A 23,066-nucleotide genomic window follows, 5' to 3' on the forward strand; every position below is an offset into this window, starting at 1 on the left:
GATCTCCCTTAGGGCCTTGGAAGGGGAAAACCCCAGCTGGGGACATGCAGGACCTGTGACCTCAACACTAGAGGAAAGATGGGGTATGTGCCCTGTACTTACAGTGAGGTGTGAGTTGGTGACAGTGACCGTGGCCTGCAGCCCTAAGGAGATGTTGGGCAGAGAAGGAGACGTGTAGAGGCTGAACTGGTTGGGGGAGCTGTCCAGAGGGAGGGCTCGGTGCTGGGGGAGCATCTGGGGAGCAGTGAGAAGAGACAGGAATGAGAGTGCGCAAAGGGAGGCAACAAGGGAGGGCAACCTGGGGCCAAGACCAAGTTCTCTGAATGGTGCCCAGTTCCCTCTACCCTGAGCTCCCACTGAGGGAGACTGAGCCATCAGGGCTCTTCATAGTCCTGTGGGACAAATTCCCCTTTGATGCAACTAAGTCCAAGCAAGGACCCTCCAGCCTATTTATGTGGGCAGAGAGGTCTCTGCTGGGCACTCAGGCAGAGAGACTGGAAGGAGCTGCACTCTTTCTTCCATGGGAAGGAGCAGCTCTGTCCCCGCCCCACCAGCCCTCAGCCAGGCCTGTACCTCGGTGGGGATGTTGGGGACTGAGCCAGTAAAGCCATTCTCAGCGATGGTGCTGTGGGAGCTGTTGGGAGAGCTGGGGCCGGAGCCGGGTGCGCTGTTACACACGGATGACGCTATAGGAGAAGTGGCTGTCACCTGGGCCTGCTCTGAACTATCCCCCACCCCCGATTCCCAGACCCTCAGAACCGGTACATGAGAGCAGCCCTTACCCCCAGGCCCGGCACCTGTGATCTCAACAGCTCTTTTCTTAAAGGTGCTAATAACAGTCCCATCCTTGCGACGCAGGAGGGGACTGCTTCTCCGCTCGGCCACCTTCTGTTTTAGCCTTGAACGCACTTTCAAGTTGGGTTCAGAGGCTGGAGAGAAGGTAACCGAGGTTCAGATACATGCACAGCAGCACACATCTGCAGTCGAGCCCACTGTGGTCAGGGCTGACACTGCCACAAGCCCACCTCTGCCTCCCGGGAGCCATATTCTGGGAGGCCAGGTGGGGGACTCACTTACCTGTTTTGCGGAGGGGGAAGTCATCTCGACTGTCGTAGGGCCCAGGCAAAGGCAGTTTGTAGGAGGGAGGCGTCCCAGGGGGGCCGCTCTGGGGAGGGGAACTCTGGTCCAAAGAAGCATGGTGGGCTCCCCTGGGGGTGGGGGTGGGGATGGAAGCAGATATAAGTTATCGCCCAGCCTGCTGGACCTGCCACCTGGCAATCTACATTTATGAAAAATCATTTGTATATAGGAAGAGGACATGGATCTCGGGGAAAGAATGAGGAAATACACCAGGGATGGAGGTCCTGTCTCTAAGGAGAGATTGCAGGGCCCATATATGGGCACGGGGCAGAAGCCCCTTGCCATCCTATAGCCAGGCAGCCCCTGAGCAGCTCACCTGTGCCCACCCGTGCCTGCCCAGGGCCATTACCAGCATTTGGGGTGCTGTGGGAGGGAATGGTTGAGGCCGCCTGGTGTGGGCTCCTTTGACTTCGACAAGAGGAATTCCTGGAGCCTCAGCTTTACCTCGGTGCTGGCAATGGCACCTGCAGGACAGGGCACAACTGACCTGGCTGCTTAGGGCCAGACCCCACCATGGCAGGGGCAGGCGTCATGGGTGGGGCCCTAGGAGGTCCCAGGACTCCCTGTCTTACTCTCTTTGCTCTTCTCCTTGTTCCGCAGGATGAGCAGCTGCTGCTCCAGCCGCTGCTTCTCCAGCTCTTCCTGCCGCTGCTGCTCCCGCTGCCGCTGCTGCTCCAGCTCCTGCTGCCGCTTGGCTGCCAGCATCTCCTGCTGCTGCTTGGCTGCCAGCATCTCCTGCTGCTGCTGCAGGGGCATGGGGAGGGAGGCAGGAGTGAGCCAGGCCCGGGCGGGGGGCGGGGGGCGGAGGCCTGGGAGGCCCCCCGCACCCCTCTCGCTCACCTTGAGGTGCTTCTGTAGCTGGACCTCATGCTGCCTTGTCAGGTGGTCATGCTGTTTCTGGAACTCAGCGAACAGGAGCTGCTTCTGCAGCTGCTGCTGCTGCTTGAGCGCCAGGAGCTCCTGCTGCAGTTGCTGCTCCCGCAGTGTGGGATCCACAGAGCCCACCAGAGCACCCCGTAGCTCCACAGGGCTGGGGCTGCCTCCACCCCCACCCCCCATGGAACTGGGCATGGCTCTTGGCAGCACCGGCTTCACCTCCACTGTGGGCAGAAGAGACAGGAAGGAGTTAGTGGGCCCAGCCCCAGACTCCAGTCGTGCCTGAGGCCCAAACGCTACCAGGCAGGATTCTAGGAGACCCAAAGAGATCAGAGACAGAGGGGAAATCAAATCCCTCTGCTCCATGGATGCAACATTTTACCTTAATTAAATGAGGCTGAAGCCATGAACTTCAATAGGAAAATATAGGCCAAGCACGGTGGCTCACATCTGGAATCTCAGGTTACCTTGGGAGGCTGAGGCAGGCAGATCACCCGAGGCAAGGAGTTCAAGACCAGCCTGGCCAACATGGCGAAACCCCCACTCTACTAAAAATACAAAAATTAGCTGGGCGTGATGGTGCACACCTGTAATCCCAGCTACTCAGGTGGCTGAGGCATGGGAATCTCTTGAACCCCGGGAGGCGGAGGTTGCAGTGAGCCAAGATCATGCAACTGTACTCTAGCCTGGGTGACAGAGCAAGACTGTCTCCAGGGAAAAGAGGAAAAAAAAAAAAAAAGGGCCGGGCACGGTGGCTCATACCTGTAATCCCAGAACTTTGGGAGGCTGAGGCGGGCAGATCACGAGGTCAGGAGATCAAGACCACCCTGGCTAACACAGTGAAACCCTGTATCTACTAAAAACAAAAAAAATTAGCTGGGCGTGGTAGTAGCACATGCCTGTAGTCCCAGCTACGTAGGAGACTGAGGCAGGAGAATCGCTTTAACCCTGGAGGCGGAGGTTGCAGTGAGCCAAGATTGCACCACTGCACTCCAGCCTAGGTGACAGAGCGAGACTCCGTCTCAAGAAAAAAGAAAACATGCATAAGCATGAAGCTGTACCTGACAGATTGTGAGTACTCAACACATTTTGTGTGTGTGTGTGTGTGTATATATACATATGTATGTGTATCTCTCTACCTATATATATATATATATCAGAGACAAGGTCTTGCTCTGTCGCCCAGGCTGGAATGCAATGGCATGATCATGGCTCATAATAGCCTCGACCTCAAGCAACTCTCCCACCTCAGCTTCCCGAGTAGCTGGGACTACAGGAGCATGCCAATGCACCAGGCTAATTTTTAAATCTTTAGTAGAGACAGAGTCTCACTATGTTGCCCCGGCTGGCCTTAAACTCCTAGGCTCAAGCGATCCTCCCACCTCAGCCTCCCAAAGTGCTGGGATTATAGGCATGAGCCACTGCCCAGCCTTCAACACATAATATTGTCATTGATAGTCAACATCTCTGGGCATTTTACAAGAATGACTCATTTAAATGTCATGGTTACCTATGACTTAGATGCTATTATTACCCCATTTTACTGATGAGGAAACTGAGATTTACAGAAGTAGCAACCAGACACAGCTAGGTGATCAAAGAACCAGAATATGAGTCCAAATCCTAAGCTTTTAACCACTGTGCCCACTCCTATTTCTCAACACCGTGCCCCGTGCAAAGCCTCATACTAGAAGAGAAACTGAGGCACAGAGGTTGGTTCTAGGACTGGCAGTGCCTTTGGTAACCCCAGGAGAGGCTGGTGGAGACCTTCTGGATATCTCTACCCTCTGTCCCCTTCTGGGGCTTCATCCCTATCTGGGGCACACTGGGCAGGAGAGAGAGAGGCTGTGGGAATGGGAGTGGGGTGGGAACAGGAGGCCTTGGTGAAAGCGGGTGCAGGGCTGCACCAAGCCAGGGACAGGAGGGGGCTGGGAGTCAGACTCGCTTCCTTTGCTGGATTATCTCCTTTCAACAGTTTTATTGTAATTACCCTGAAAATGCCGCTATATATAGAGTGAGCCAAACAGCAGCTGTGCCTGGGGGGAGGGGGAATGAGAGGATGGGCGGGCAGGCAGCAGGGAGGAGGTGGGAGGAGGAGACAGGAAAGGAAAGGGAATCAGACAGGAAGAAGGGTAACGGCAGGGGGAGGGCGGGAGCTTCGGCAGATCTCTCAGAACTCTGGTCCTAGGGAGAACTGGCTGGGGAGAGGAAGACTGCTGGCGAGGGGAAGGCAGTGGAGGACCTGCTGGGTTCCAAGACCTTGGGTCCAGGCCCCACCGAGCGGCTTGAGGTCCCAATGGGCTTATGGGAAGGCTAGGTCTCCACTTCTTTGTCCCTACACACGGTTCTCGGTTCTCGGGTCACTGCATGTCACTCTCCACCACTGCCCTGTGGTTGCCAGGACAACTGGGCAAACACCACACCAGCAGGGAGCCCCAAGCACAGCCCACGCCCCACAAAGCCTCCAGCCAGGAAGGGGAAGGCAGGATACCACTGCCTGGGAAGGCGGAAGTGAGAGAGGCAGGGCCAACCCATTCCTGTTTCTCTTCTACTTCTTTCTCCAAAGAAAGCCCTCACTCTCCTCGCTACAGCCCAGAGAGGTCACGAGGGGCTGGGAATGCTCCTGTGGCAAAGTGGACCACTCCAGCCCAGGCCTGGGAAGAAAGGACCCCCCAGATCCTTCTGGCTACCAGTATCTCCTGCCCTCATGAGCTGGCCTCTCTCCAGATCACCCCCCAGCATTAAGAGGCGAGAGAGGGGGGGGGAAGAAAAGTTTTTTTGTTTTTTAATTTTTTGAGACAGAGTTTCGCTCTTGTCACCCAGGCTGGAGTGCAATGGCACGATCTCAGCTCACTGCAACCTCTGTCTCCTGGTTTCAAGCAATTTTCCTGCCTCGGCAGGCACCCACCACCAGGCCCAGCTAATTTTTGTATTTTTAGTAGAAACGGGGTTTCACCATGTTCGTCAGGCTGGTCTCGAACTCCTGACCTCAGGTGATCCGCCTGCCTCGGCCTCCCAAAGTGCTGGGATTACAGGTGTGAGCTACCACACCCAGCCGAAAAATTTTTAAAGAGAAAAGAGGGAGGTGGGAGGTAGGAGGTGGCAAAGGGTAGGCTAAGAGAGGCCCCCACACCTGCTTAGATGGGTCTGGATCTCTCCAGAGAACCTAGCACTGAATGGGTGTCAACAAGGCAGGAGCAAGGCCTGCTGGAGGCCAAGGCCATGCCACCCGCATGCCTGGAGTATGGCCTCTGGAACCCCCTGCAGGCAGGGTGGGGTGGGAGAAGGTAAAGGGTGAGCACCACGATGTGGCAGCCCCCACCAGCCTCTTCTCCCCCAAGCATGGCTGGGAACATTCCTTTGTGGTTTTCCCGCCAGCCGTACTGACGACTCTGTGGCCACAAGGCCAGAGTCACATGTGCAGAAGTGGCCAGATGTGGCCAGAGGGTGGGGTTACACATACTCATCCTCCTTCCCAACCCATGTCCTGCCCCAGCACCAGGCGGAAGGGTCCTTGGAAACTGCAGACGGCCTTCCTGGAGGTAGCCAGCCACGGTCCATGATGGTGGCAAGGAAATGGCAGCCAGCTCAGGTCTCCCCAGCCCGTGAAGTGTTCAGCAAGGCCCTGAGCTGGCCGGAGGGTTATCTGTTCTTAGTCAAGGCTGGCTTGGCCCGTGGCACTCCGATCACTCAGCCAAGCGACGGACGGGCTTCAACCTGCTGCTCCCGGCAATGCCGGGGTTGTAGGAGCAGGATGCCAGCCCGCCTGCCCAGAGAAGGGCAGGGGTCCAAGCACTCCTGGCTCCCAGCAGATAACCCTGCCTAGGGCTGGAACTGTCGCCAGCAGTACTGGCTTCCCTTGCAGGAGCCCTGCAGAGAGCACATGGGCTCAGGCAAGGGGAATCTCCCACCAGACTGTCACTGCCACTGCAGCAGCAGAGATGTTAGGCCCGGAGCTGCAGTGGGAGCCACTATTGGTATGCAGGTGGCAGGGCAGGCAGAGGGCTCTGCCATGCAGCCTCGTTCCCATGCAAACAGGAATCACAGGCGACTACAGAATATTAATTTGCAGGGCCTGCAGGGCCTGGGTGGTATGCAGCACCCCAAGGGTTTGCCAGGTAGCAACCTGCTCCACCCAAAGTGGAAGGGGCCATGGCTGCTCTGCCTGAGTCAGGGAAAGGAGGGGCATGGAGCCCCATGAATAGAGTCTGCCCAGGCACAGACCCTGGAGCCGGGCTGGCCTTGAACTCTCTCAAGGATCTGTGCCCTCTGCCAGCCTGGCATGAGCAGAGCAGGTGGCAGCAGCTGCCATCAGCACCAAGCACCTGGGTGTGTCATGATAGGAAGAGGCTCTTGGCCGCCTCCTGGTGGACCTAGGAAGGCTGGGGAACCTCTGGGGAAAGAAGAGGATAGATGGGCTTGGGCGAGGTGGCTCACGCCTATAATCCCAGCACTTTGGGAGGCTGAGGTGGGCGGGATCACCTGAGGTAAGGAGTTCAAGACCAATCTGGCCAACGTGGTGAAACCCCATCTCTACTAAAAATACAAAAATTAGTTGGGTGTGGTAGTGGGCACCTGTAATCCCAGCTACTCATGAGGCTGAGGCAGGAAGAATTGTTTGAACCCAGGAGGCAGATGTTGCAGTGAGTATAGACCATGCCACTACACTCTAGCCTGGCATGTAGCCTGGGTGACAGAGTGAGACTCCATCTCAAAAAAAAAAAAAAAAAAAAAAGAGGGTACACAAAGGCACACTGTTCCCTAAGAGGACAGGCCAAGAGCTCTGGCTAGCAAAGAGTCTGAGTGAAAGGCCAGGCAGAGGGCACGGTGGCTCAAGCCTGTAATCCCAGCACTTTGGGAGGCCGAGACGGGCAGATCACGAGGTCAAGAGATCGTGACCATCCTGGCTAACGCGGTGAAACCCCGTCTCTACTAAAAAAAATACAAAAAACTAGCCAGGCGAGGTGGCAGGCGCCTGTAGTCCCAGCTACTCGAGAGGCTGAGGCAGGAGAATGGCGCAAACCCGGGAGGTGGAGCTTGCAGTGAGCTGAGATCCGGCCACTGCACTCCAGCCTGGGCGACAGAGCGAGACTCCATCTCAAAAAAAAAAAAAAAAAAAAAGAAAGGCCAGGCAGAGCTGGGCACAGCGCCTGTAATCCCAGCACTTTGGGAGTCCGAGGCGGGTGGATCACTTGAGGTCAGGAGTTCAAGACCAGCCTGGTCAACAAGGAGAAACCCCATCTCTACTAAAATTACAAAATTAGCTGGGTGTGGTGATACATGCCTATAATCCCAGCTACTCGGGAGGCTGAGGCAGGAAAATCACTTGAACCCGGGAGGCAGAGGTTGCAGTGAGCCAAGATCACGCCATTGCACTCCAGCCTGAGCAACAAGAGTGAAACTCTGTCTCAAAAAGAAAGAAAAGAAAAAAGAAAAAGGAAAAGAAAAGAAAGCCAGGGAAAGGGTCACAGGGGAGGACAAGGCCCTGGGTCCTTCCCTCACCTGCCAGGGTCTCACTCTGATAGGAATCAAGAGGCCAGCAAAGCCACCTCCTGCGGAGGTCAGAGGCAAGGCTCCGGGGGAAAGCCCTGGGCCCCCCACCTGGCTCTATACTTTCCTCTTTCCCGGGACTGAGAACCTTCCTTCTCCTGGGAGTGGCGGCCTCAGGAACAAGCAGCAACACCATCCTGACCGCTGGTTTTCTGCAGGATTGACCACCCTGCCTCCATGGGAAGTCCCAGCCTGGGTTGCTGGGTAGGTGGGGCTGTGTGTTTCTTTTTTTTTTTTTTTGAGACAGAGTCTCGCTCTGTTGCCCAGGCTGGAGTGCAGTGGCGCAATCTTGGCTCACTGCAAGCTCCAACTCCTGGGTTCACGCCATTCTCCTGCCTCAGCCTACTGAGTAGATGGGACTACAGGCACCCACCATCACGCCTGGCTAAGTTTTTGTATTTTTAGTAGAGACGGGGTTTCACCGTGTTAGCCAGGATGGTCTCCATCTCCTGACCTCGTGATCCGCCCGCCTCAGCCTCCCAAAGTGCCAGGATTACAGGCGTGAGCCACCACGCCCGGCCTTGGGGCTGCGTGTTTCTAGCCATGCGAGGGGCCAGGAAAATAGCAAGTTCTGACTCAGGAGCTGCCCTGCCCAGCTCATGAGCACAAGTGGCCATGGGCAGTGCACCACCTGAGTGACACTTCTTTCCCATCCCGCTGGGCCTGCCTCCTCTTCAGGAACCCTATCAGCCCAGTGGGGGCTTCTGGGGTAGATTCAGGCAGCATGAGGGAGAGCCTGGTCCTCTGGGGGAGATGATGTAGGTGCTCGTGGGGCAACCCCTGAAACTACTGCCAGCACAGCCTTAGTCTAAAAAAACGGTGTCCAAGCAAAGAGACACTGCCTCCAAACAGACAAGTGGCTCTGGGCCATGAGACACAGGTTTCAGCAGTGCCTTGGGAACAAAAGTTCACAGTAAAAAACAGATCTAGCTTCCCAAGAGCAAGGCCAAGCCTTCCCCCTGCTCTTAACACACCATGAGCTGCACCCCAGGTCCAAGCCCCCTCTCAAGAGACAGCATCTCCAACTCAAGAATCCCTGTGACAAGAACCCTGGCCAGCAAGGAAATGGGACCTTTAGTTCCCCCTAGATAAGCCCTCGGGGGAGGCAGCTGGCACAGTGTGGACCTGCCTGGCAGACCCAAGAGGCTTAGCACCTGGCTCTAAAAGACCCTGCTCCATAAAATAAATATAAAAATAAGACCAGGCGCGGTGGTTCATGCCTATAATCCCAGCACTTTGAGAGGCCAAGGCGGGCGGATCACGAGGTCAGGAGTTTGAGACCAGCCTGGCCAACATGGTGAAACCCCATCTCTACTAAAGATACAAAAAAACCCCAAAAAATTAGCCGGGCATGGTGGCCCACACCTGTAATCCCAGCTACTTGGGCAGCTGAGGCAGGAGAATCGCTTGAACCCAGGAGGTGGAGGTTGCAGTGAGCTGAGATCGCGCCATTGCATTCAGCCTGGGCAACAAAAGGGTGAGACTCCGTCTCAAAATAAATAAATAATATTTTTTCCTTTTTTTGGGACGGAGTCTTGCTCTGTCGCCAGGCTGGAGTGCAGTGGCACCATCTTGGCTAACTGCAACCTCCGCCTTCTGGGTTCAAGCGATTCTCCTGCCTCAGCCTCCTGAGTAGCTGGGACTACAGGCACGTGCCACCATGCCCACCTAATTTTTTGTATTTTTAGGTACAGATGGGGTTTCACCATGTTAGTCAGGATGGTCTCGATCTCCTGACCTCGTGATCTGCCCACCTCGGCCTCCCAAAGTGCTGGAATTACAGGCGTGAGCCACCACGCCCGGCCTAAAATAAAATTAATTTTTAAAAAGACTCTGCTCCGGTCGGGCGCGGTGGCTCACACCTGTAATCCCAGCACTCTGGGAGGCCGCAACAGGCGGATCATGAGGTCAGGAGATCAAGACCATCCTGGCTAACACAGTGAAACCCCGTCTCTGATAAAAAATACAAAAAATTAGCCAAGCGAGGTGGTGGGCGCCTGGAGTCCCAGCTACTTGCGAGGCTGAGGAAGGAGAGTGGTGTAAACCCAGGAGGCGGAGCTTGCAGTGAGCCAAGATCACGCCACTGCACTGCACTCCAGCCTGGGCGTCAGAGCGAGACTCCGTCTCAAAAAAAAAAAAAAAAAAAAGACCCTGCTCCAGGAGCCACCAGCCCCAGAAAGCTAGGAGGAGGGGAGGGGACCCAAGGGGCATAGGATACAAGGCACGGGGCATTATTACACCATTTGGAATGTCTATACAGGACATAAATGAGGTCTGTGCAGACACTCCCTGGATCTGAGGAGCTACCTTCACAAGAGAAGAGTGAGTGAAAGGGACCTTGGAGATCATCTGTTTCAATACCCTCAAGACACAGGTGAGGAAACCAAGCCTCTTAAAGAGGCTGCTCTGCAGATGATCCTACCAGCTAAGCAGAAGCAAAACAGGAATCTGAACCCAGGTGTCCTGACTCCCGGCACAGGGAGGTTCCCTCTGAACACACACGTGTGCAGTCTGGTTCCCACGTCGGGGGTGTCTTATATGCTCAGTGTAAGCCAGCCCTGGGACAGGTTAGGGTCTCAAAAATAATAGAGGAGATGAGGTAGGCGGAGGGGAGCAGGGGAGGTTGTACCGGGGCTGGTGTTCAACTTTGTTCCTGAGCCCCCTTCTCTCCTTGGGCTAAAATCCCTTCAGGGAGGAAGACCACAGACCAGGTGGTCCCCAGTATTTACAGAAAACAAAGCCTCCTCTCAGAACCCCACGAAGCCCCCGAGGCCAGAATGGTTCCTGTGCTCTAGGAGCACAAACTGTGGACGCGCACTGACAGGCCCAGCACATAAGGCTGTGTAGGTTGCATATTGCACATGGGCTCTCATCTAAAGGGGTGAGTTGGGGCTGAAACCTAACCCAAGCTCCAATCGCCAGGCCACGCACACTGGCATGAGGACGTATCTACCCAGAAGGGCCACCTTTTAAAAATGTGCACAAAGAAGCTTTTATGTGGATTAGCAATGTTCCCACCCAGAGACCTGAGTTCAAATTCCAGCTCTCACTCTGTGACCTTGTGCAGGTTCCCTTTTTCTTCTTTTTTTTTGACAGAGTCTCGCTCTGTTGCTAGGCTGGAATAGTGCAGTGGTGCGATCTCGGCTCACTGCAACCTCCGCTTCCCGGGTTCAAGCAATTCTCCTGCCTCAGCCTCCTGAGTAGCTGGGGCTATAGGCGCACACCACCACACCCAGCTAATTTTTATATTTTTATAGTATAGATGGGGTTTCACCATGATGGGCAGGATGGTCTTGATCTCTTGACCTTGTGATCTGCCTGCCTCGGCCTCCCAAAGCGCTGGGATTACAGGCATAATCCACCACGCCCGAGCAGGTTCCCCCTTTTTTTTTTTTTTTGAGATGGAGTCTCTCTCTGTGGCCCAAGCTGAAGTGCGGGGGGGTGATCTTGGCTCACTGCAACCTCCACCTCCCGGGTTCAAGCAATTCTCCTGCCTCAGCCTCCTCAGTAGCTGGGACTACAGGCACATGCCACCATGCCTGGCTAATCGTTTGTATTTTTAGCAGAGACAGGGTTTCACCGTGTTAGCCAGGATGGTCTCTATCTCCCGACCTCAGGTGATCTGTCCACCTTGGCCTCCCAAAGTGTTGGGATTACAGGCGCGAGCCACTGCACCCGGCCCAGGTTCCCTTGTTTTAAGAGACAGCCCTGGGTAACTGGCCTACCCTGGAGGGCAGAATCTCCCACCAGCACCCAGGCCCTCAGGACCTCCCTCACCAGGCTGGGGAGTCAGCAGCTTCTAATTACCTTGTTCTGTCTCTTGGAGATTGGGGAAAGGCTCTTGTTCCTGTCTTGGCCTGAGGGAGTTTGGAAGGAGGCGGAGAACAGCATTTCACACCCTGAGCCCATGACGCTGTGACACCAATGACCCCTCCCCACCAAGGACAGTTTCCCATGATCTATTTCTGTGCTCTTGTGTGACTAGTGAGGCCAATTTAGGCTCAACAGGTTCTACCACAATTCAGATACTATTTCCACATAGGCAAGCTGGATCTGACTCTCACCTAGCAATTTTCACAATTCCTTAAGTAACACAAGTGAACACACATCACATAGTGGTTAAGAGCAAGGGCTCTGGAGTGAGAGGACGCTGGGGGTTCAATTCAGGCACCCCCCTTCCTAGGGCAAGGCACGGAGTACCACCCTGCGCTCCATGCAGGCATCTATAAACTGGGAGGCAGAAGAGCACCCACCTGCCAGGGTAGTTAGGCTCAGGAGAATGTACACAGAGGAGCTTGGCACAGAGCCTGGGAAGATCAAGAGGTGCCAGGCAGGGCTATTATTAACGGCTCCTAGTATTTCTTGTGTCCTGAACTCTTTCGGCAATCTAGTGAAGCCTGTGGACCACTTCTCAGAATGTTTTTTTTTTTTTTTTTTTGAGACGTAGTTTCGCTCTTGTTGCCCAGGAGTGCAATGGCATGATCCTGGCTCACTGCAACCTCTGCCTCCCAAGTTCAAGTGATTCTCCTGCCTCAGCCTCCCAAGTAGCTGGGATTACAGGCGTACACCACCACGCCCATCTAATTTTGTATTTTTAGTAGCGATGGGATTTCACCACATTGGCCAAGCTGGTTTCAAACCCCTGACCTCAGGTGATCCGCCTGCCTCAGCCTCCCAAAGTGCTGGGATTATAGGCGTGAGCTACCACGCCTGGCCTTCTCAGGATGTTTCTAAAGTGCATAAAATCGGTCAGGTTCAGTGGCTCACACCTGTAATCCCAGCACTTTGGGACCCTGAGGTAGGAGGATCACTTGAGGTCAGAAGTTCAAGACCAGCCTGGCCAATGTGGTGAAACCCCATCTCTACTAAAAATACAAAAATTAACCAGTTGTGGTCTCACATACTCGGGAGACTGAGGCAGGAGAATTGCTTGAACCCAGAAGCGGAGGTTGCAGCGAGGTGAGACTGCACTACTGCACTCCGGCCTGGGCAACAGAGCAAGACTCTGTCTCAAAAAAAATAAAAATAAAAATAAATAAAAAATAAAGCGCAGAAAACGAAATACTTAGAATTCCCAAATCTTTTAAGTGGGGCCAACTTCACAGACCACCTGGATTCTAAGGGTGCCAGCCTCAGACTCCCACCAGAGGGAAGTCTTAGCACTCATTTCAGACTGTCTGAATGTCACTCTGTGGTCCTGTCACAAACAAAGCCCTTCTGTGGGTCACACACAACACAAGCCGGTGCAGCCAGTAGCTAGGTGTCAGTGCCAGAGGAGGAATCTCTGAGAGCTGCCTCCTTCCCACTCCTGCACTTCCAGGCCATCTCACCTGCCTCACTACCTCCAGGAAGGGCCACTCTGTGCTCTGTGGCTCAGGCCACAGCTGTGGGATCCCTTTTGTCCCTCAAAAACATTACTTAGCACAGATGAGCACAAGTTTTGGGCCTTGCTCTCGGGGCCCCCAGCTGCAAGCAGTCCAAAATTCTTCCCTGGGCTCTAACCTCACTGAGCCCCACTGCAGGTGACACCTCTCTCCCCAGTTCTATTCCACATCCTCCTGGGTTGAGGACACGGGAGGCCCTAAGCCCCTCTTCCCACAAAGCAGATACAATGTGAAACTGACCTCAGAGACCCTTAGAGTGTCAGGGAAGGAAGGGCCTGAAGATCAGCAACTCAATTCCCCCAGTTTTCAGAGGAGGAAAGTGAGGCCAGAGAAGGAAGAGACTTGTCCAAGGTCACCTGGAAAGGAGATGGAGGACCCAGGGCTTAATACCAGCTCTTCTGGCTCTCTGTCTGCTCCCCACTAAAAAACAGAAGGGGAAACACTAAGGCCCGGTCTCAAACTGAACGAGAGAGATGCAACAAGGGGTCAAACTCTGTACTAAGGATCCAGAGGTCTAGACAAGGACACCTGGTTGGTCCCCAGAACATCAGAGCCCAGGAGTGCAGGGGAGAATGGGATCAAGTGCAGGGAACCCCCAGAAACCTTGAGGCAGACTGTGACTCTGAAGGACCTTAAGCTCGGGATGCAGAGCCCTGATGGTGGGCACAAAGCATCTCTCACTGGCACAAATAGAGTTAGCAGTTGATCCTGGGATGCTCTCTGGGGAAGCAGACTCACATTTCCCAGTCAGCCATTTCTGGCATATACCTGGGTACAAAGCTACAGGCAAGTAAAAGGCACACTAACCATTCAAAGTCTGCAGCTGTTGCTAGGACTGTTTGCTCCACACCTGGGGTACAATGGCAGGGGCTCCAGAGCAGATCCGCCTCCACTCCCCAAGCACAGCACAGCCCTGGGTGTCCAGCAGGGTGCCCTGCCCACCTGGCAGCTTGCCATAATCACCCATTCCGCTGGGGTTTAGACACCTGCTCCCTGGTGGCTGGAAACATCCTTTCTCCCGACTAACAGGCAGCTGGGAGTTGGATTCACCTCTCTCTGGGGCGACAGCCTCCCTCCTCCTGTATAGGCCCTTCTCCCAGGAGTCCCAAGACCCACCAAGGCCTTCCAGGGATGCTGAGGACATCCACTGGCTGACTCCTGGGCCCTGTGACCCATGTCCACACAGCTCTTACTCCAAGGATGGGCTGAGTCTACTCGCATCAGAATCACCTGAGACATGAGTTTAAATCATTGGTTCCTGGGCTGCCCTACGGAATCCAAACCTTTGTGGGAGGGGGGAGGGTGTCAAGGTCTGAGAATCTGCATTTTAATACATTCCTTTGGTAATACTGATGCAACCAAAAGTTTGAGAACCACTGTCTCAGTGTCCCCAGGCTGCCTGCTGCCAACCTAACAGCTGTTACAGCTGTGTGTGTGGACACAGTTAATCTGATTTCCTGTCTGGCAGCTGTGTGGCAGGGAAGGGACAGCTGAGGGTCTCAAAAACAAGAAGAGGGGATGAGGCGGGGGAGGGGCTACAGGAGGTTGTACGGGGGCTGGTGTTCAACTTTGTTCCTGAGCCCCCTTCTCTCCTTGGGCTAAAATCCCCTCAGGGAGGAAGATCACAGACCAAGTGGTCCTCAGTATTTACAGAAAACAAAGCCTTCTCTCAGAACCCCAGGAGGTCCCTGAGGCCAGAATGGTTCCTGTGCTCAGCGCACTGACAGGCCCAGCACATAAGGCTGTGTAGGTTGCATATTGCACATGGGCTCTCATCTAAAGGGGTGAGTTGGGGCTGAAATCTAACCCAAGCTCCAATCGCCAGGACATGCACACTGGCATGAGGATGTATCTACCCAGAAGAAGGGCCACCTTTTAAAAATCTGCACAAAACAAGCTTTTTTTTTTTGAGACAGAGTCTCACTGTGGCGCCCAGGCTAGAGTGCAGTGGCACAATCTCTGCTCACTGCAAGCTCCACCTCCCGGGTTCACACCATTCTCCTGCCTCAGCCTCCCAAGTAGCTGGGACTACAAGCGCCTGCCACCACACCAGCTAATTTTTTATATTTTTAGTAGAGATGGGGTTTCACCATGTTAGCCTGGTCTCGATCTCCTGGCCTTGTGATCCACCCGCCTCAGCCTCTTAAAGTGCTGGGATTACAGGCGTGAGCCACCGCACCTGGCGCTTTTTTTTTTTGAGGCAGAGTCTCGCTCTCGTTGCCCAAGCTAGAGTGCAATGGCGCAATCTCAGCTCACCGCAACCTCTGCCTCCCAGGTTCAAGCGATTCTCCTGCCTCAGCCTCCTGAGTAGCTAGGATTACAGGTATGCACCACAACTCCGGCTAATTTTTTGTATTTTTAGTAGAGATGGGGTTTCTCCATGTTGGTCAGGCTGGTCTCGAACTCCCGACCTCAGCTGATCCACCCGCCTAGGCCTCCCAAAGTGCCAGGATTACAGGTGTGAGCCACCCAGCCCAGCCAAAAGCAGCTTTTATGTAGATTAGCAATGGTCCTACCCAGAGACCTGAGTTCAAATTCTAGCTCTCACTTACTCTGTGATCTTGGGCAGATTCCCTTTTTTTAAGAGATAGGGTCTTGTTATAGCGCCCAGGCTGGAATGCAGTGATCATGGCTCATTGTAGCCTCAAACTCCTGGGCTCAAGCAATCCTCCTGCCTCAGCCTCCTGAGTAGGTAGAACTACAGGTGCATGCCACTATGCCTGGATAACTTTTTTAAAACATTTTCTTGTAGAGACAGGGTCTGGTTATGCTGCGCAGGCTGGTCTCAAACTCCTGGCCTGAAGTGATCCTCCTCCCTCAGTCTTCCAAAGTGCTGGGATTACAGGTATGAGCCACCATGTCCAGTAAGTTCCTTAACCTCTCTGATCCTTCTCAATTGTACACCACAGCTATCAATACTTTCCTAAAAGAGATATGGCAAGGGCCAGGTGTGGTGGCTCATGTCTGTAATCCCAACACTGTGGGAGGCTGAGGCAGGCGGATCACAAGGACAGAAGTTCGAGACCAGCCTGGCCAACATAGTGAAACCCTGTCTCTACTAAAAATACAAAAATTAGCCAGGCATGGTGGCGTGCACCTGCAGTCCCAGCTACTTGGTAGGCTGAGGCAGGAGAATCGCTTGAACCCAGGAGGTGGAGGTTGTGGCAACCCGAGATCGCATCACTGTACTCCAGCCTGGGCAAAACAGCGAGACTCCATCTCAAAAAAAAAAAAAAAAAAAAAAAAGGTAGGGAAAGTACCTGATAGCCTTGTCACTTAGTGCATTATAATAGTTCCATCTCACCCCTGAGTCTTGTACTTCTTCCCCTCCTGGCACTACATACCTACACACACAGTCAAACCCAGAAAGTCCGAAAAGCACAAACAAGAATATTCAGGGAAAGCCCTAAGACCAAACTTGGACCCCATGGCACTTCCCAGTGTCCACAGCATTCCTTCCTGGCACAAGCAGGATTCACACCCTCCCTCCATAGGAAAAGCAGACTCCTCCTCCATGCTGTCTCATAAAGCCTGCACATTGTCTGAGCATCAGCTCCACCCAGTATAGGACAAAGGGGAATCCAGGGTCTACATAAGGGAGGCAGAAAATTCCCCACCTCTGTGTCCTTGAGAATCCCAGACTAGAGTTCAAACTCCCAGGCTCCCTAAGCCAGAACCAAGCTTGGATGATGGTGGTGCTCACTGTGTACTGGGGGGCTATGGCAGGGTGGCCAGGCAGAGACCCCATCCATCAAGGGAGACCTCTGATCGCTAAGAGCAGATGCTGAGATCTGCCCCGCTCTTCAAGCAAGAACAGCAGAGTGCCCCTGTCCTTCGGTAGGCTAAGGCTCTGTCTCACCCACTGGGGTGACTCACTAAAGCTGTCTCTATTCAACCAGAGGTCCAAGCCCCAGAATAGAGCCCAGGAATCCTGCCAGCAATTCTGGACTCCAGCCCTCCCCATGCGACATTCATTCATCCATGTGCCAGGCACTGTGCTAGGTGCTGGGCAATGGCAGCAACCAAGACAGCCCAGAGAGCAAAGGCTGTCCCTAAAATAGGGTTCCAAAGATGCTGCTGGAGGTGGCAGGCAGGCACCACCCTCGAAAGACCCTTGCTCCAACCCCCTGGGCTTGGGAGACCTGCACAATTCAGACTGTCCCAAGAAGCTTCCCTGGACACCTGCTTTTTCAGCCATAGGCTCTTGCATCCTGTCTGGAGACCGATCAAGAGACGGGGAAAGCGGGTGGGGAGGGAAACACCAGGCTGCCTGGGCCCTCATGGCCGTGTTTATCCGGGGTGGATTTTTTTTAACCCAAAGGTTAAAGTGTTTCTATTTGAAACATCTATTTACATTCCAGAGTCAAAAAAAAAAAAAAAAACAAGGCAGCCAAGCTCCAGGCCTATATCTGTCCCTAGCCGCGTCACAGACACAGCATCAGAGCTGCGCAGGGGGAACATTCTTAGCCCTCTCCCCGAGCCGAGCCGCTGAGGTGACTCACGCCTCCCTCCTGCCAGCATGGACCAAGCCACCACTCTGAAGGCCAGCCAGTGTTGGGGGTGAAGCGGTGAGACAGGGATCTGGAGAGAGGGGCTGCCTGGGAGTCCATGCAGGGGCAGCCAGGCCTAGGGAGGAGATGAGAGAGCAGGGTCCCAGCCTGCAAGGTTTCTGGGGTACAATCTGAAAGGAGGTGAGTGAACAAGCTGGGGAGGAAACTTCCGGCCAACTGCTGGCTCCTGCTGGTAGCAAAGAACAGAGGGGACAGGGCAGGATGGGTGGACCTGATAAGCCAGATAGGGTGGAGCTGTCCCAAGAAGATGCTCTGTGATTATTCTGTCTTCCAAGAGACCACCTTGAGTCCCAGAGGCCATGGGCTGGGGGCCAGCAGGCAGGGTCTTTAGTTGGACCTGTGGACTCCAGACCAGGATAAGAACCAGCCCTCTGGGTTTATTCCTCATCCCAGGGACCTGTGTAGGTGGCCCCCAGGCATATGCCCCTACCTCAGGGGACTACCTGGGTATCTTGTAGAGCTGGTCCCCAAGGTTACGCCCCCATCCCCACCCCTGCCTACAGGGCTGGCCCCAGGGTAATGCCCCTATCCCCGGGGCCTGCGTGGATACCCTGCAGGGCTAGTCTTCAGGGCCATGCCTCTACATGAGAACACTGCATGGGCATCCCTGCCTGGGCAGATGACAGTCCATGTTCCAAAGATTTTTTGAATCTTCCCAAAACATTCATGCTCTGACACATCCAAGTCCCATTGCAACCTTATCCCTGGGTAGCTCAGAGCCAAATCACAGGCACCTGCAGAGGCACACAGTTCCCACCTTCCAATGTGAAGCTTGGGATGCACACCCACATATCCAGAAGCAAGGACTCCCCATTCACATGCACACACACAGACACCCACACTTGAGTGCCAAGCCACTGCCAGGAGGGGCTGAGCAGGCATAGGTCCAGCAGGCCCCTCCCTGGAGGAAGCATCTTGTGGTGCCGGCCTGGTGGGGAGGCTGTGCCAGGAAGGCTTGATGCTGCCAACAGGTTCCCAAGAGTGAGGGAAGGAGTGGCCCAGCTCTGGGGGACCCCACCCCTAGCCAAGAGCCAAAAAAGTTCCTGCTGAGAAGGTGGCAGGATTAGGGGGTCCTGAAGCCCATCTGAGCCAGAGTAACACCTCCTCATCCTCATGAGATGGGAATCAACCCAGACCTGGGGAGAAAAGCGCTATCGGGAGCCAGCTAGGGGCTAAGGCAGCCAAGCCCCTCAGTTTCCGAGTTGGCAGCCTCTGCCTAACTCCATTACAACTGCACCAAGCCTCCCCAAGTGTCTGATTCTCAGGAGACTCCTGGCTGGGGACTTGTGGAAGTCACTGTACTCGATCCTCTAGCCCCAAGAACCAAGACAGAGGAGCTGGGGTAACCTTTATTCTTGTGGACACACAGCTACGCCTTCTTCCCTTCTCCAAACCTGGGGAGCGGGCAGCATGGAGGCGGGTCACTGACCCACTTCCTCCCCTCTGACCACAGTGCCAACTAGGCCAGGATCCTCCAGTAACCCCCAGCCCCCAGCAGCGGATGCTGACCCTGCCAGAGACCGAAGGGACTGGAAGAGATGCAGCAGAGTACAGCTGCGGGGCACAGGGGAGCAGCAGGCTCTGGGCAGGGAAGACAGGGGCCTCTCTGAGCAGGGATCCCCCAGCTCCATGTATTCTCAACAAAACTCTCAAGACAGATCTATGCAGGACCGTATCTATGCAAGGCTCAGGGCCAGATGCTCAGCCCAGGGACAAGGATGCCTGATGACAGAGGGCAGGCAGGGACACCAAGGCACTTACCTGTCACAGGGATGCTGTGCAGAGAAGTCCGCGGCAGGATTTCCAAGGATGGTTCCCGGCCTGACATCCCATCTGCTGAGAAACAGGATTCTGTCTCATAGATGGTCTGCAGCATCTCCACGAGCCCCTGAGCCTTGGGCACCAGCAGCATGCCAGGGAGGGGGCCGCCAGAGGCGGGGAGCAGGCTGAAGGGAAGGTGGTCCGGCAGCCCGCACTGCGCAGGTTCCCTCAGGCCACTGCCGATGAGACCCACACTGTGGGGAAGTGCCTCATCCGGCCTGGGCACTCCTGGCGGCAGGAGGGGCAGGGAGTCCCTAGAGGTGCAGGCCCAGCTCTGCTCTAGAGAGGCATCTGACCACCAGCCTCTCCCTGATTCCTAGGAGCTGGGGTATGGCTGAGCACTTGGGACAGGAAGGGGAGCTCAGCGGGCAGGCGGGCTCTGTGTTCCCTCCCAACCCTGGGTGACAGCTCTGGGCCCGGCTCCCTGCTCCTCCTTCCCGAATGAGCCGCCGCCGGCAGCTGGCAGGAGACTGAAATAGCAGTTGGGGGAGGGCCCTGTCTATAAATAGGTGGAGCATGCTCAGGGAGCTGCGGGCCGGCTGCCAGGAGGCCCCATGGGGGGGGAGGCGGTTCTACCCCAGGAGGAAGCGCCAGGCGAGGGGGATGGGAACAGGGGAGGGCCTGCACTCAGGGCCAAGGCCACAGCGCTGGGTGGCCAGAGGCTGGGCTGGGGAAGGACGCCGGCTGGGGTACCCAGGCATCTGGGAGCGGCTCTGGCTGCTACTCTTGGCAAGCAAGCCAGGGGATAGAGACCAAGAAGCCAGACTCAAGCCTCCGTCTTCCTTCTTGCCTTCCAAAGCAGGTAAAGGAATCAGAAGGGCCTGGGAGAGGCTGGCAGACACGCACTTTCCCTGGATTTCTAATAGCCCCATGGAGGTTTGCTTAACTTCTGCCCTCCCACAGTGTTGAGAGGTGCCTCCCCACCCCTTCAACCAGCAGAGAGTCCCCTAAACACTCCCGCTCATTCTGGAGTGTCGCCTCCAGAGGCTGCTCAGCCTCAGCTTCTTTCTAGGTTGTAGGGATACTCCTCCTGGGCAGACAGGTGTCCCCTGGTCCCCTTTCCTCACCCCAGTCCAGGAAAGGGGACCAGGGAACATCTGCCAATTCTCATAGCACAGGTAGCTCCTCCCTGGCAATGTGCCAGGTGCGGTGCTAAGAACATCATATACATCATCTCATTTATTCTGTGCGGTGACCTTAGGAGAGAGGTACAGATGAGAAAACTGAGACACAGGGAGATGAAGTCACTCATGCTAGGTCATACAGCTGCTTACATGGCAGGGCTGGGATGTCTGAGGCTCAAGTCTGAGCTCTAACCACCACACTCCACTGCCTCCCATTTCCCAGGGTTTCTATTAACAGGTATAATGACCCCTGTGCTCAAGTAGGAAGAGACTTGAGGATGGAGCCTCGCTAAGGAGAGTCAAGAGTTTTTCAGCATCCAGCCATTCCCCATCAGTCAGCCCCAGGCCTGGCAGCACAGCCCCTGCTCTCTTGGTCCTGGGGCTGATGCGCCATGAGGACCAGTGCCACTCACCCACCCTCCCCACCACTGGCCTGCCCCTGCTCTTCAAGTTGTGCCTCCTACTGGTACAAAGATCCCACTTGGCCCCCTGACCTCACTAGAGCCTTTTAATAGCCTGGTTATTCCTGTGTCTGCATCCCCCTCCTGCTTCCTGATGTCACAGTTGCTATTTTGGAGCCCCCTCCTTGACCCCCACTCCAGGCATGCAGCCAGGGACACCTGTCCTCCCTCTGCACTGGATGACCTCACCCTCTTGTTGGGAGCCCAGGAGGAGCTGGCCAACCAAGGACACAGTGGCTGTGGCTCCTGGAGCCAACTTCCCAGCCAGCTTCTGCCAGTCAGGGATGGCAAAGGGGTCTCCTGCCCTCAGGCTGGGAGTGGGAGGATTAGGGGGACCACACCTATAGACAGAGGCAGGCTTTCCCAAGCCCTAGACTAGTGAGATGTATATGTTGCTAGAGGGTACCCAGTGGTGGACCAGGAAAGAAACAGCGGACTGGAGCTGCAGCTTCTAAGCCAGGCAGATTCTAGAAAAAGGGCAAGGAACAGTACTCCCTCAGAGGCCTAGCGCTGGTGGACATCTTATGGTATGGCTGGGGATCTCATTCACCACCTCTTGCCCCAACCTCATCCTGGCCAACCAGGCTCTCTCAAGAGGAAGGGAAGGGAAGGTCTCCATCAGTGGGGTGATGGGCAGCAGATTAAAGGGAGCCCAGAAAGCCGGGAGCAGCAACCCCTCCCAGCCCAGGACTCCACCCACCCACGCTAGGAGCAACCAGAAGGGCTGGCTAGCCCTGTCCCAGCTCTCTCTGCCTCCCCCAGGCATAGGGGAGTGTGGCAGGAGAGGCTTGTTCTAAAGAGGAAGGCGTCAGTTACCAGGACTCAAAAGCAGGGCCCCCAGAACCTGGAGCACCCAGACATCGAAGAAAGAGGCCTTCCTGCTTAGGAAAGATAGGAGCACCCAGGACAGGGACACCCACAGGTGGCTGGAGCCGGGAGCTGGGCAGCCAGCTCCCAGCACCATTACAGCCTCCAAGAAACAGGAAGCAAAGTGTCAGGCACAGCCAGAAAATCCTCAGTGCAATTCCCAGAACCCTCCAAGGGAATAAGAGAGGAGGTTTGGGATGGGGACAAATGTCTTTTTTTCTTCTGAGATTCAGGTGATACAAGGTCCTACTAATGTCTAACTTCAATCCTTCATGCTTTAGCCCCCCTCCTTGCAGTTCACTTCTCTTTTCCATTCTCTCCCATCCAGCACACCCATGTATCATCCCACAAATCATATGGAGCACTCACCAAGCATGGGGTACATGAGCTTCACCCAGAGCCAGGACTGTCCTCCCCAGACTCACTCTGCCTCTCCCTCAAAGGCTGCACTCTGACCTCCTAGCCCTCTGAATCTGAAGGAGAAAAGCACCTAACCCTGGCTCCAGGTTCCATTTCCTGAGCCCAAAGGCTGTGGGGGATGGGGGACCCTGACCAAAAGAAAGCAAAGTCTGCTTAGTGCACAGTGAAAAAGCCAAGGGCTGGCCCAGGAGCACCCTGGATGGAGTGTGAGATGCCAGCTTCCCCCAGCCCCAGACATCAGGCCTGCCCGCCCTCCTGTTCTTTCCTGCCCTTCGAGCCCAGTCGTGCTGGAGCCCATCAGCATGGTCTGGGAGCTGCCATGTGCCAGGCCCCATGCTAAGTATTGGCTGAACGCTCTCATTTGAAGCCAAGTTCAGAAAAAATGTGAACACCTACTTTGGCATCTTCTACTTCCCCTCAGGGTTGACCCTGCCTTCTCTGGCCATTCCATTCTAAGCCTTCAATCCCTTTGGAATGACAGAGCAGGGAAGAGGAGGGGAGAAGCAGGTCCCACTCTGCAGTGAGCACAGAGGTGTGTCAGGGGACACACCTCTGTAGAGAAGGGAGGCCAGGAGTCCACTTCCTAGACCCCAGCCCCATGCCAGGACTGACCCACTTTCTCACTGCCTGCCGTCCCCAGGGGCTTAGAGGCAGAGCCCAAGGCTGCGAGGCAGGACACCGAGGTTCCTGGCTCCACCCTATACCCATGCCCCAGTTTCTTTGGTCACCCAGAGAGCAGGGGTTGGCGGGGGCTGCTGCCCTCCATCCTAGGAAAGGGAAAGAGAGAGTGTAAGGGTTCTGGGAGGTGCTAGGCAGGCAGGTGTTGTCCTGAAGCTTGTCTTCCTCTCACAC

At 55.1% G+C, this 23,066-nt stretch overlaps 1 protein-coding gene across 10 annotated transcripts in view; it reads right to left on the reverse strand.

Moving 5' to 3' along the window:
* HDAC5 (histone deacetylase 5) overlaps positions 1-23,066 on the reverse strand; it is a 47,981-nt gene that overhangs the window by 15,506 nt on the left and 9,409 nt on the right. For 3 of the 10 annotated variants that reach the window (XM_025362130.1, XM_025362125.1, XM_025362126.1), the window contains exons 3-10: positions 19,283-19,354; positions 1,981-2,240; positions 1,713-1,884; positions 1,490-1,604; positions 1,078-1,208; positions 783-929; positions 574-686; positions 103-234 (exon numbers count right to left, since the gene is read on the reverse strand). In XM_025362130.1, coding sequence (XP_025217915.1) covers positions 103-234; positions 574-686; positions 783-929; positions 1,078-1,208; positions 1,490-1,604; positions 1,713-1,884; positions 1,981-2,240; positions 19,283-19,354 — 1,142 coding nt within the window. Of the gene's footprint in view, positions 1-102; positions 235-573; positions 687-782; positions 930-1,077; positions 1,209-1,489; positions 1,605-1,712; positions 1,885-1,980; positions 2,241-19,282; positions 19,814-23,066 lie in introns of those variants that run through there. The other 7 variants (XM_025362124.1, XM_025362129.1, XM_025362128.1 and 4 more) reach the window with 6 other exon arrangements.

Source organism: Theropithecus gelada, chromosome 16, assembly GCF_003255815.1.
Source record: "Theropithecus gelada isolate Dixy chromosome 16, Tgel_1.0, whole genome shotgun sequence".
NCBI lineage: Eukaryota > Metazoa > Chordata > Mammalia > Primates > Cercopithecidae > Theropithecus > Theropithecus gelada.